Source organism: Salvia miltiorrhiza, chromosome 1 (assembly GCF_028751815.1).
Source record: "Salvia miltiorrhiza cultivar Shanhuang (shh) chromosome 1, IMPLAD_Smil_shh, whole genome shotgun sequence".
Classification (NCBI taxonomy): Eukaryota; Viridiplantae; Streptophyta; class Magnoliopsida; order Lamiales; family Lamiaceae; genus Salvia; species Salvia miltiorrhiza.
In genome coordinates, this window is record NC_080387.1 from 68,381,160 (window position 1) to 68,395,916 (window position 14,757).

Sequence of the window (14,757 nt, forward strand, 5' to 3'; positions counted from 1 at the left end):
TATATTTAGGCATACTCTCTAATTGATTGCACGAACATTAGTTGAAATTTGAGTCAACTCCACCCAATACAGCCAATACCGACGTTTTAAAACCAAAATTCCCAACCGTGCGATTAAAGGTCAATGTGCGAGGGGTAAAATTCAAATATTTTGCCTCTTCAAACACCACACATTGTTATTAATTAATTAATTAATCACAAAATCTTAGGTACACTTAGGTGTACCGTATAATCAGGTTGACCCGTACTCATAATAGTATTATTATTTATATAGGTTGGGTCATAATATAGGTTTAAATTAGGATACGAATCAAAATTTAAATAAAGGTATAACCTAATATTGTACAATACATTCGAGTGTAACCAAGATCACCTCTTAATTAATCTACTACTCTTGTTACGCTTCCAAGTTAAGTTCAAATATCTTCTAAAAATATAAATAATCCTTGAAAACGGTCAAGGTCAAAATAAAAGTTCAAAATGATAATCACTTTAACAATAGTCACATTCGGACAATTTAATTCAAAAAGTTGCTCATTAAGTTCTAACTAAAGTAAATACGATTAGAGTCAGCCCACACAGTGACACAATATAATACCAATCCAATTTTATAGTATTATATTCCATTCGTTCACCAAATAATTTTTATTTTTTTTTGGGACGTCAACAAAAGAACTTCATACTTATTTTTAGACTAAACCCACCACACTCAATACTAATTGAAACAAATTTTCATCATTCTCAATACACTCAACAACCTTTTCTCCACTTTCAATACACTTAACAACATTTTTTCTTAAAACTTATGTCATTCTCACCTAAGAAATTCTTTTGTGGACGAAGAGAGTACTAATTAACAAATTTAATGCATGATGGGATATAAACTAATTTCTGTATTAATCTATTGTATGTGGTGTGTTGATAAACAACAAAATGAATCAAATTATAATACTAAGTATACATAACAATTTGTTTTTTTTAGGATACATATAAAACTGTTATATGTATAGATATATTGATGGTTTTTCGAAATCTGATATTTTCAATTGACTCAGAAATTATCATACTCAAATTATCAATTTACGACATCCCCTTCTCTCCTATTTTACACCTCAAACAGTACAATTCCTATAGCGATATTTTCGCACTCTAAATGGGGTGAGTTAGTAACAAATTATTATATACTCAATCGTGTATTTTATACATCATTTGTAAATCATGTTCGATACTTTACTACGATATTATATTTACCGAACAATATAGGATAATACTTAATATAATAAAAATTAAAATGTAATCAATACCAATATATTTTCTAACTTAAGTGCAAAGAAAAGTCTTCTTATCTAAAAACCTTATTTAAGGGATTAATAAATGACGTGAACTTGGCAACAATGATCTTTGACCTTATGCTTACCCAGCAAAACTAAGCTCAATTAGTCAGACTCAAACTTTGATATTACTGAATTAATTGTTAGTTAAATTTTCTACTATCTCTCTCTTCACCACTCTCTCTTCCTATAAATATCCCACCCCACCACTCAACACCAACGCCTCTTATCCTTAACTACCACAATCCTCATTTGAAACCCGGCCAACACCGCCGTCCCCCGCCGCTCTCCGCCGCCCCCCATGGCTGATAAGACGCCAGAGAATATTAACGGTGGCGGCGCTCTCGCCACCGAATCTCAACTGCCTACACCCACAAAACCAAAAAGAAACAAGTATGCTTTGGCTTGTGCTTTCTTGGCTTCCATGACCTCCATCTTACTCGGATATGGTACGTACCATCATTAATTTCTTTTATAAAACTCTTCATTAATTAATTAGTTACAATATTTACTATAAATTCACACTTCTATGTATATATACTTGTTACACGTTCCACAAATGAAATGTATGGTCAATGTCTGAGGCCAAAATTCTGAAGTTTGAATTCATCGTCACAATTTTTTTAATTATTTGTTAATCGATAATAAGAATGGAATGCATATATTATTATGTGACATGATTAATAGAGATTAAAATGTTTTGTGACATGCAGATATAGGAGTAATGAGTGGAGCCATAATCTACATTAGGAGAGAGATAAAGATGACGGATGGACAAAAAGAGGTGATTATGGGAATCCTTAATGTCTACTCGCTCCTCGGCTCCGCCGCCGCCGGCCGGACCTCCGACTGGCTGGGCCGCCGCTACACCATAGTCTTTGCCGGAGCTATCTTCTTCGTGGGCGCGTTTCTGATGGGCTTCGCCACCAACTACGCCTTCCTCATGGCCGGCCGCTTCGTCGCCGGCATAGGCGTCGGCTACGCGCTCATGATAGCACCCGTCTACACGGCGGAGGTCGCGCCGGCTTCCGCCCGCGGCTTCCTCTCTTCTTTCCCGGAGGTCTTCATCAATTTTGGTAATTATTTTACTTTTTCCTTTTATTTCTCTGAAATTTGGAATTTGAGGTTGAGACTTTGAGTAATCATGCAATTGGAAACACTAGGGAATTTTCAACATATGTGACAAAGTAGATAAGGTCTGGGTTATACGTATCTAGCTACTTAAAATCTTCATTTTCCATGTCATTATTATATTTATACAATTGGAAATACCACTTTCCAATATCAAAAATAAATAACGAATTAAAACTATTAGTACTAAATTAAGTTATGAGAGTTGAATAATATATTTATTCAAATTTGCTGCTAAAATTATCACTAAGTCGATTGGCTAAACGAATATATTTCCATATTCATATATGTTAGAGCACTCCCAGCAGATCACCTAAATACACCACTAACTCTAAATTTAGGCTAAAATAATTGAAAATGAGATAAAAAATACATCCAACAGATCCCCTAAATTGGATGGGGCCCATAAATTTTTTTACACCTACCTAAATTCAATCTTAAATTTACACTCACCCTAAATTTATTTTAAGCTTATAATTAGTAGGGCCCACACATAATTATTATTTTTATTTAGAAAATAGGAGATCTGGTGTATGCATTTATAAAATCGAGATCCTAAAATTAAATAGGAAAGCTTTAGGGAGGAATATAGGAGCATAATTTTGAGATTTCTGCTGGGCTCTTACTGGTGAAACATAAAAAAATCGCAAAAATATATATAATATATTTTAAGAATAATCACACGTATATATAGGTCTATCATCTATGACAAGTTTCGAGGATTTGTTGCGAGTAAAGACTACTTAATTCCGATTCCTATTATTTTACGGAAGAATATACAATGAATCAACAGAAAACGGGTTGTCTGATTATTTTTGTAGAGCTGTCAGAAAGATTTAGAAATTCTTAACAAATGCTTAATTTATTCGTTCTTAAAAAAAATGCCTAATTTATTCAGCCTGAGGGACGAGTGTACTATATGACAAGATTGCATATTTATCAAATGCATTAAATATAAGTAAAGATTCCATTTTTGACTCAATTTTTTATATGATTTCTCTAATTTGGGAGAGTGTCCATATATCTTTAGTCTAAGAAAATCTGCATTCATGGGTCCACTAAATCGTCTGCCCACATCTTACAAAGACGCGTGCAGTATTCATGGACACCTCCATAGTCAATGCCAGTAAATATATATGTATATTTATATAGGGGAGTATATATGGAGTATATATATTGAGATGACAAAATTCATTTATTGACCCTACCTCAAGTTGTACAATTAATGAAATTTTGTAGATTCGAACCTCAAGTTGTCCAATTAATGAATTTTGGTAGGTCCGAATATTTTAGGCATCTCAATCGAACTTTGTGAATTTTGATCTAGCCTTATCACATGGTCCGAGATTTCCTAACCAGGTATAAGTCATCGAGTGTTTAAATCATAGTATCACTATCAAATATGTGTGTTCTATATTAATTGAATGCACTGAAAGAGAGAAAATCGCATTGATTTATGGCATAATATAAAATGAGGTGGTCTTGGATACAATCGACTTGTACTCATCCAAAATAGTGTTATTATTATGATTTGGGTTAGGATACGGGATCAGGTCAGGGTCTGAGTGTAGGTGCAACCCGATTGTACGGTACATCCGATTGTACCCAAGTTTTTGTAATATAAAACACAACATTATGATTTTTTTTTTAAATTATCAATTACTTCCTTCGTTCCATATTTTTTTTGAGATGTTTCAAGACACAATTCATTTCTTAATTTGAATTGTCTTAATTTTTTTACTAAATTAATATGTAGAGTAGTGGATAATGGCAAAATAAAATGATTCCATGGAAATTATACTAGTAAGTATTTTATAAAAAATAATAAACTTATTTTCTATTTTGTGCGAAAAATGAAAACTATTAATTTGATGGGACTATATGTATTCATATCTTAATTTTTCCATGTTACATTACTTGTTTTGATTAATAACTGGTTTTCCAATTTAATTTTCCCGCCATAGGCATATTACTCGGCTACGTTTCAAACTACGGCTTCTCAAAGCTCCCCGACAACATAGGGTGGCGATTGATGCTCGGCATCGGCGCCCTCCCCGCCGTCTTCATCGCCATCGGCGTCCTCGCCATGCCGGAATCCCCTCGTTGGCTCGTCATGCAGGGCCGCCTCGGCGACGCCAAGCGCGTCCTCGACCGAACCTCCGACTCCGCCGAGGAGTCCAGGAACCGCCTCGCCGAGATCAAAGAGGCCGCCGGCATCCCCGAGCACTGCCACGACGACGTCGTCTCCGTCTCCAAAAAAAGCACCGGCAGCGGCGTGTGGCGCGAGCTCATCCTCCGGCCCACCCCGGCCGTCCGCCACATCCTCATCTGCGCCGTGGGCATCCACTTCTTCCAGCAATCCAGCGGCATCGACTCCGTCGTCCTCTACGGCCCGGACATCTTCGAACGCGCGGGTTTGAAAACAGATACAGATCGGCTGCTGGCGACGATGGCCGTCGGATTCACGAAGACGATCTTCATCTTGGTTGCGACCTTTCTGTTGGACAAGGTCGGACGGCGGCCGCTGCTCCTGTCGAGCGTGGCGGGGATGATTGTATCCTCCGTGGCGCTGGGGATCGGGCTGACCGTTATGGAGCGGTCAGAGCAGAGGCTGACGTGGGCGGTGGCGCTCTCCATATCGACGGTTTTATCATACGTGGCATTTTTCTCGATCGGGATGGGGCCCATCACGTGGGTGTACAGCTCGGAGATCTTCCCGCTGAGGCTGCGGGCGCAGGGGTGCGCCATAGGCGTCGCAGTGAATCGCGTCACCAGCGGCGTGATTTCGATGACGTTTATATCCCTGTACGACGCGATTACGATTGGGGGGGCGTTTTTCTTGTACGCGGGGGTTGCGGCGGTGGCATTTTTGGTATTTTACACTTTGTACCCCGAGACGCAGGGGAAGACGCTGGAGGAGATGGAGGGCTTGTTTGGGACCTACTTCAAATGGAGGGCCACGCTCACGAAATTCGACGACAATAAGCGGGAGAATCAGGAGCGCCTCCAAACGCGGAAATAGAGGTTGGGTGGGTGTAATGTAAATACGGGTCTCCGCTGAGGGCTCATGTGTCATTGTGCCTTCTAATTTCGAGTAGCAATTTTGAATTTTCTAAATGTGTGAAAGTGATGTAGTGAAAAAGTATACACATAGTAGCACGGAACTCGACATATGCACACACATTTTGTCGATTCTAAGAATATTCTGAATTAAGAAATTAAATAATTAGCCTTTTTGTGTTTTGTTACGTGGAGCATATTTGTTCCTCAAAATGCATATTTACACGCTAACATGGATTTGTAGGATGCATCAGATATTCAGATTAGACTCAAACATCGTATTGAAATATTTTATATAGGGGGAAATTTATATTTAGCCTATAAAATAAATAATATATTCAATAGAGCCACAAGTATAAAACTATAGTAAAAGTAGCCATTTTGTAGTAAAAAGACAAGCATATCCTCAATGGGGACCACAAATAATATAACTATAATATATTTTAAAAAATCAACAAAAATCTCTCTCTCTCTTCTCACTCTCCTGTCTCTCTCGATTTAGTATCTCTAAATTCAACAAAAATCACTCTCTCTCTTCTCTCCTCTCTCTCTCTCGAATTTTTTGTTTTAGGGGGAGCCGATTTTTTATGAATATAGTGTTTTACATAATTATCCTCCATTAATTAATCAATTAGATTGGGCTTATAATTTTAGGGGGAGCCGGTTGCTTTAGTTTTCTATTTTTTGTTTTCGAAAATTATACTTATAAATCTTATAATAATTCGAATTTTATATTATTTTTTATTGCTGATTTTTTTATTTATTTCTTTCAAAATATTATCATTTATTTTTTGGAATTAAATTGTTTTTTTGAAATTAATATTTTTTTTGAAGATTAATTTTTTTTTCGAAAATTATGTTTTAATATTAAAGTTTTATCTGTTTCCTTATTTATCGTTTTTTTGTTGCCTTATTTTTCGGTTTTTTATTTCCTATAATTATATAAATCATATATTTCGAAGTATGTATGATTGTTTATTCCTGATTTTTTTTATTTATTTGTTTCAAAATATTATTATTGATTTGTTACCAATAATTTTGTGTTTCTTGTTAAAATAATTCTAGATTTATTTCCTGCTATTATTTTTTTAGAAATTAATTTTTTTTTTGAAGATTAAATTATGCTTTTTTTTTCAAAATTTATGTTTTATTTATTTGTTTCCACATATTTAGGGATTCTTCTAAAAATAATCATAGCTTTGCTTCAAGATATTATTTTTTTATTGTTTCCAAAATAATATTTTTTTTTCTGAAATTTTGTTTATTTATATTTGAAAATTATGTTTTTTTTTAGAATAATTTTTTTTTAATTTTTTGTTCGAAAATTATGTTGTTTCCACTAATTTGGAGATTCTCTTAAAATAATCCTAGATTTGTCTCCACTAATTTAGAGATTCTCCTAAAATAATCATAGATTTGTTTCCACTAATTTAGAGATTTTAATTCTCCTAAAAATAATTCTTGATTTGTTTCCACTAATTAGAGATTCTAATTCTTCTAAAAATAATCCTAAATTTGTTTCGGATTTTATTATAAAAAATATTTTGATAATGGTTTTTTTTAAAGAATCGAAATTAGGAAAAAGATATTTTGTTTTTCGATAATTATTTTTTTTCCTCTAATTTATGAATCGAAAAAACATTTGGGAGGTCATGGGAGGTCATGGGTTCGAATCCTACATGCCCTTAACATGAGTGATTTTTTTAAAAAAAATCAAAAAAACACGCGCCCAACACATAACTCAATTTCCAGCCATGAATTGTTGCAGCTGCCACTGCCGAGCAAGGTGACAAAGTATCATTCCCATATATGGGAGGTCATGGGTTCGAATCCCCCATACTTTTTTAAAGGTCTCATAATTTTTTTCCTCAAGTTAAAATCTCCATTTACATATCAAAAAATGCCCACCAAGTGAAAATTTGCTTAGGAATATATCAATTATTATTTCAACTTCGTTAAATATCCCAGCTTAATACTATATTATAATACATTCAAATAAAGTATACATTATATTTGCACAAAAACATTGGTATCTATTGTAGGTTTCGTGTACTATGTCGTGTATTGAAGAACATGTTCAAGTGTGCACGAGATATTGTACACGACTATGACCTTTTGAACACGGCACTATACACGAAATCAAATGACATACTTTTAAATGATTTGACATCGATATGGATGTTAACATTTTCATTTTCATTGCGAATTATGCTTCAAATCTCAAAATAAATTTACTTAACACGATTTTATTGAATTCTCTATTAAATTAGTGAAAGTTAAAACTTACAACTTTGTAAGAGAATCCACATAAATATTAATGAAGTAACTTGAGATTTATACGAATAATAAGCCATATTGTTGTTTTAAAGACATTCTTAGTAAAGATTATAAAAACTACTCAGTTGGCTCATTGCACCAATTTATAATGATCGATTAATTCAAAAATCGATCTAAAATCAATCATCCTATTCGGTGCACGAGATCAGGGTACACGAACCCTTAGGGTACACGAAATACAGCACGAACCACTGCACGAAACGAATGATTCGTGTACCCTAATCTCGTGCACCGTATAGGATGACTGATTTTAGATCGATTTTTGAATTAATCGATCATTATAAATTGGTGCAATGAGCCAATTGAGTTTATAATCTTTACTAAGAATGTCTTTAAAACAACAATATGACTTATTATTCGTATAAATCTTAAGTTACTTCATTAATATTTATGTGGATTCTCTTACAAAGTTGTAAGTTTTAACTTTCACTAATTTAATAGAGAATTCAATAAAATCGTGTTAAGTAAGTTTATTTTGAGATTTGAAGCATAATTCTCAATGAAAATGAAAATGTTAACATCCATATCGATGCCAAATCATTTAAAAGTATGTTATTTGATTTTGTGTCTAGTGCCGTGTCCAAAAGGTTATAGTCGTGTACAATATCTCGTGCACACTTGAACATGTTCTTCAATACACGACATAGTACACGAAACCTGGTTATCCCAAGTGCACAAAATAAGACACAATTACTTATAAATAGATACACGAAAGAGTACATGAAACCTATAAACATAAACACGAAACAGTACACGAAAGCTATTTTTATTTATTAATATCAAGTGCACGAAGTCATACACAAAACCTATTTCTTCAGTACACGAATAGTACACGAAATCTATAAATTAGAACACAAAGACATACACGAAACCTGGCATCATCCATAGTTATCAAGTGCACGAAATTGTACACAAAAACCTGGTTCTTCAGTACACAAATAGTACACGATTACATAATTTAAGGACAGTTTCATCCTACAACCAACAAAAGCTCCAACAATCCATCCATCCACAATAACAACATAGTCCAAAATGACAACATCCATCCATAATAACAATACGGTTCAAGCTACATAGTCACATTTAAATGAAAAATGACACTTAAGATTCACCAACCTGCATAGGACATAATTTCTTGTATGCTTTTCGCTCTTGCAAACACTACACTTCTTCTTGCGCCGCCTTCTTGTCTCAACTGTTTGTTCTTGCTCTTCTTGTTCTCCATCTCCAGCTAGTTCATTCAAATCTACGTCTCCCAACACGAGTGATGCTGTGCATTTACGTCAAATGAATGTACGAATTGTAATGAAAATACAATAGATACCAATGTTTTTGTGCAAATATAATGTATACTTTATTTGAATGTATTATAATATAGTATTAAGCTGGGATATTTAATGAAGTTGAAATAATAATTGATATCTTCCTAAGCAAATTTTCACTTGGTTGGCATTTTTTGATATGTAAATGGAGATTATAACTTGAGGGAAAAAATTATGAGACCTTTAAAAAAGTATGGGGGATTCGAACCCATGACCTCCCATATATGGGAATGATACTTGACTCAACCTAGAACACCTCTAGTTTGACTTGCAATAGAACAAGGACATCCTAGTGATGGTAAGTTGACCCAGTGTCATCTCTCAAGGAAAGTCTTTAAGGGCTTCTAATTGTATCGCAGGAAAAATATTAAAGAAAACAGTAAAAAGATTGATTATTAAACTAAAACTTGGAATTAAAAACTTAAGTAAAAACTGAACTATAAAACTAAGCTAGGCGAATTGAACTATTAAACCCTAGGCAAGATTTTAAAGAACTTAAATTAAACCTACTTATGAAATTAAATATTTGTAAATTTAAAGACTTCTAATCTAGGCGTGAAACTAAAGTGCATAATTTAAATTGCATAATTAAAACGAAAGCATAAACATGAATGAAAAACATGAACATGATTAAACGAAAGAAATTGAATTTAAATACGAAATACCGTAAATGTCTTGAACGTGTAATTGTGTCACGCAATCACAATCCAAGAATAAACTAAAAACTGAATTGAAATCTAACTTAAAGCAATGAATTTGAAAACTATGAAAAACTATGAAAGCAAGTAAATTCCTGAGCTTCGGAGCAGTGCAGCGCTGGATGCTTCTTCACGGCAGAACTCCAAAAATTAGGGCAAGGGATTGATCTTTTACAATGAAAAGTATGGCCCTATTTATAGACTTCAAATCCTTCTGGATCACCATGAAAGTTGCCATGCAAAGTAAAACTCTAAAGGCAATAGAATCGTGCAAAATAAGGCAACTCTCCAGCTATGACGCGCGCCCCGGAAATAATCTCCTCCCTGGCCGAATTCGGGACTTTCGCCAGCGGAATGGCTTCAGCTCTGGCTATCGCCAGCGGAATGGTTTTCGCTCCGGCTTTCGCCAGAGGGATGGTGATTTCTCTGGCTTCTCGATTCCGCTGTAATGGACTTCTATCTCCTCTGCTCTGACTCTCTACTCCTCTGGTGATGACTTGGCTACACTGGCTTCTTGATTTCGCTGACTCCAGAGAAATGGTGATTTCTCTGACTCCATAGAAATGGTGATTTCTCTGGCGTTTGAATCCTCTGGCATAGCGATTCCTCTGACACTTATGTTTCCAGTAGCGAAGTGATTTCTCTGGCGATTCCTCGCTCGCTTCGATTCCTCTGGCGATTCCTCACTCGCTTCGATTCCTCTGGCATTTCCGCGCTCGCCTCAATTCCTCTGGCATTTCCGCTCTGGCTTTCTCATTTCTCTGGCTTGAGCGGATTTCGCTGGCGACTTCTGGAGCGCACTCCTCTGCTCTGAAGCGGGCTTCTCTACTCTGGCACGGGCCTTCATAGAGAAGTTCAACTCTGCATAATAAAGTGTGCCTAAAAACACCATTCTTACCCCCAAAATCTCCAAAATCGCACTCTTCCATCTATAAGACCTAAATCTCCTGAAAAGCATAAAACAAACCATAAAACGCACCAATTTCCAGAAGATTTAACTTAAAATATGTGCATGTAAACCCCCAAAATTAGAACAATTAGGCATAAATCAATACTTTGTCACCTTGCTCGGCAGTGGCAACCGCAACAATTCATGGCTGGAAATTGAGTTATGTGTTGGGCGCGTGTTTTTTTTGATTTTTTTTTTTAAAAAATCACTCATGTTAAGGGCATGTAGGATTCGAACCCATGACCTCCCATGACCTCCCAAATGTTTTTTCGATTCATAAATTAGAGGAAAAAAATAATTATCGAAAAACAAAATATCTTTTTCCTAATTTCGATTCTTTAAAAAAAAACCATTATCAAAATGTTTTTCATAATAAAATCCGAAACAAATTTAGGATTATTTTTAGGAGAATTAGAATCTCTAGTTAGTGGAAACAAATCAAGAATTATTTTTAGAAGTAAAACATAATTTTCGAAAAAAAAAAATCTTCAAAAAAAATATTAATTTCGAAAAAACAATTTAATTCCAAAAAATAAATGATAATATTTTGAAACAAATAAATAAAAAAATCAGCAATAAAAAATAATATAAAATTCGAATTATTATAAGATTTATAAGTATAATTTTCGAAAACAAAAAATAGAAAACTAAAGCAACCGGCTCCCCCTAAAATTGTAAGCCTAATCTAATTGATTAATTAATGGAGGATAATTATGTAAAACACTATATTCATAAAAAATCGGCTCCCCCTAAAAAATCGGCTCCCCCTAAAACAAAAAATTCGAGAGAGAGAGAGGAGAGAAGAGAGAGAGAGTGATTTTTGTTGAATTTAGAGATATACTAAAAAATCGAGAGAGAGAGGTGAGGAGAGAGAGGGAGGGATTTTGTGGGCCCACTAAGGATATACTTGTCTTTTCACTACAAAATGGCTACTTTTACTATAGTTTTATAGTTGTGGCTTTTTTGAAAATTGTTTTTATATTTTAGGCTACTAATATATATTAACACTTTTATATATTATAGTACTCCCTCCGTCCCATTTTAAATGGCCCAAAACTATAAAATTGTCCTATAGTTTTGGGCCATTTGAAGTGGGACGAAAGGAGTAATATTTTTGGTATGATGAGTATTATTGGCACTAGAGATGAAAACTTGGCACGAATATCTTCGAAAATTCAAAGTCAAAGCATCAGTCAAACAAAATCGGGAAGATCATATCCGTTCATCTACCAAGATTGAATAGTTGGGTTAAAATAGTTACCGAAATAAAAGAAAGTCTGAAATTTCAGTTGGAAAATTACAAGAAATTTGATTCAAGTTTAAATTACTGGCGAGTTGCTTAAAAAATTGTCCAACTTAAAAAACAAAGAGAGAGGGAGAGAAACGACTACATTAAATTTAAGGGAGATTCTATTCATAGCCTCAATTTTACTCTATATAGCCTCTAATTTAACAAAACATTAAAAATATTAATCAAAATACCATTTCATCCTTATAGCCTCTAATTAAAAAGCTACTCTCCTTCCAGTCCTCTCTCCACGCACGCCGCAGATTGGGTATTTGGGGAGTGTTATCGAAATAATCGGGAATACGAACTGGAATTCCTCTCAACAGGGGAATTGGGAATACGAACTGGAATACCATTTCATCCTTATAGCCTATATTTATGGAGTATTTTTGTACGGACTGGAATTCCTTTCGACGTCAAGAGTCGGCAGCGGCTGGGGAAGAGGGCGAAGTCGGTACCGTGTTGCACGAAGAGGGGGTCGTGGACGGCAGAGGACGACGAGCTGTTGAGCGACTACATAAAGAGAGAGTGAGAGGATGTAGCAAATTTTGCCAAAGAAGGCTCCGTTGCGGGAAGAGCTTCCGCCTCCATTGGATGAACTATCTCCGCCCTTCCGTCAAGCACGGCCACATCTACGCCGATCAGGAAGATCTCATCCTCCGCCTCCCCGGCAACAGCTACTTCTCTCTCTCAAAAGCTTGTGGAATGGACGGCGGCGCGGTGAAGTGTTATTTGGGGTTGTTGATGAGTGTTTTTCTTTTCAAAGAGTCATCATCTGAATTATTTGAACAATCGCTCTCCCTCAGCCACAATTTTGATGTTTTTCGTTGTCAATCGACGAATTCATCGTTGTTGGACCAAAGATTGAAGAATTTGTAATTAATCTCAACTTATTTTCTGTTCATACTTTCAAAGGCTACGGATGACGATACATGTAAATTAAATGGGGGTTATGGGGGTAAAACAGTATTTTTATTAATATTTTTAATATTTTATTAAAGAGTTAATATATAAAACTATCCACTTTCATATTGTAAAGATAAAAATTGTCCACTAAGATAAAAAACTTAAAAATTGTCCACTTTTTGATTGAAAAGACATAAATACCCTCCTTTAAATATATATGTACATCTTTCTCTCCAGTATGCATCTTTCTCTCTCCACTATCTTTCTCTCTCTTTTTCTCTCTCTCGTCTGCCTTCCCTGCGCGCCGCCCGTCCGCCTTGCCGTCGCCACTTAATCTCCGGCAACGCCGCACAACCACCACCACCGCGACGCCTCTTTCTATCTCTCTATTCTGACTTGGAGTTGTCGGATTCAACTTGTGGAGAGCGCAGCCGCAGTTGCAGTGGTAGATCTCCGGCAATCGCAGCGGCAGCGCCGCACAGCCACCATCGATCGTCGTCGATCGCCGGAGATCTGGAGTGGTATTACTGTCGATCGCCGTCTCCGTTAGGGCTGAGCAATTATCGATCCCTAGAGTTCCAATTTTGACCGATGATCCTAACCCTAATTCCTCTTTCACGGCGCAGTAAACCGCCGCCTCGACCGATTCACCGGGCTTCATCTTCTCCGACAGCGGGCGGCTGCGGTGCCTCGACCGTGTGAACAGGAGGGACAGAATCGACGAGAGAGGTCTCGCCCTCGGCGATCTCCAGCCACAGATTGTGGACATTTTTTGTGCCCGGCTTGACGCCCCACGATCCGAAGAGGTCGACAGCGAGGCGCGGCCGCAGCCAAACGGAGAGCATCTGCGGCGTGGCGAACGGCGGCGGGGGCTCGTGAAGGGGGAGGACATTTTGGAGAATCTGCAGGGGTACAACGGGAAAGAGAGTTTGTTGTTGTTGTTGGGGAAAAGAGCAGGAAATTGGGGAATTTGTGGAAGAAGATGATGTGTGAATTAGTTTAGCTTGATGAATGAGAAATAGATGTGAAAAAACAGAGGAAATTTATTTCGCTCAATTGATGGTAGATTGAGTTGTTGTATTTTGGTGTTGTACACCAATTTGATTGAGCTGTATAATTATTTTTTTAATGTTCTTAAATTCACAACCAAATTTATGAATTCACAATTTAATGTTCTTGAATTCACGACCACATTTATGAATTCACAATCAAAATAAATTACAGTTTTAATTGTGAATTCAAACTTTAAAAACTCAAACTCACAACTACTTGAATTCACAACCAAAATAAATTCTAGTTGCGAATTAAATTCAGGTTGTGAATTCACAACCAACATAAATCTGATTGTGAATTAAATTTTGGTTGTGAATTCGTTTGTTGTGAATTCACAACCAAAAAATTCTAGTTGTGAATTAAATTTTGGTTGTGAATTCGACTGGTTGTGAATTAAATTTTGGCTGTGAATTCGACAAGTTGTGAATTCACAAACAAAAAATTCTGGTTGTGAATTCGACTGGTTGTGAATTGCGGGATTTTTTAAAGGGGTGATGTAAAGTGGATATTTTTTTAATTTTTAATGTGAAGGGTATTTTGGTAACAGTGGACATTTTTTATATTTTTTATTTTAGTGGACATTTTTTATCTTTACAATATGAAAGTGGCCATTTTAAAAATCCACTCTTTATTAAATTGAAGGCTACATAGAGTAAAATGGGGGCTATGAATAGAATCACCCT

General features: G+C 35.8%; 1 protein-coding gene across 1 annotated transcript; it reads left to right on the forward strand.

Moving 5' to 3' along the window:
- The first annotated feature begins 1,386 nt into the window (after positions 1-1,386).
- On the forward strand, positions 1,387-5,709 carry LOC131005375 (polyol transporter 5-like). The gene is made up of 3 exons (XM_057932316.1): positions 1,387-1,779; positions 2,044-2,406; positions 4,426-5,709. Exons 1-3 carry the CDS (start codon positions 1,632-1,634, stop codon positions 5,481-5,483), a joined length of 1,569 nt encoding a protein of 522 aa, XP_057788299.1. The 5' UTR covers positions 1,387-1,631; the 3' UTR covers positions 5,484-5,709.
- The last annotated feature ends 9,048 nt before the right edge of the window (positions 5,710-14,757 follow it).

Excerpts from the sequence above, each read along its gene's own strand:
- LOC131005375 (XM_057932316.1), top strand. The coding sequence starts at position 1,632 with ATGGCTGATAAGACGCCAGAGAATATTAACGGTGGCGGCGCTCTCGCC. Across the intron at positions 1,780-2,043 it reads CTCCATCTTACTCGGATATG|ATATAGGAGTAATGAGTGGA; the intron begins GTACGTACCATC and ends TGTGACATGCAG. Across the intron at positions 2,407-4,425 it reads GGAGGTCTTCATCAATTTTG|GCATATTACTCGGCTACGTT; the intron begins GTAATTATTTTA and ends TTCCCGCCATAG.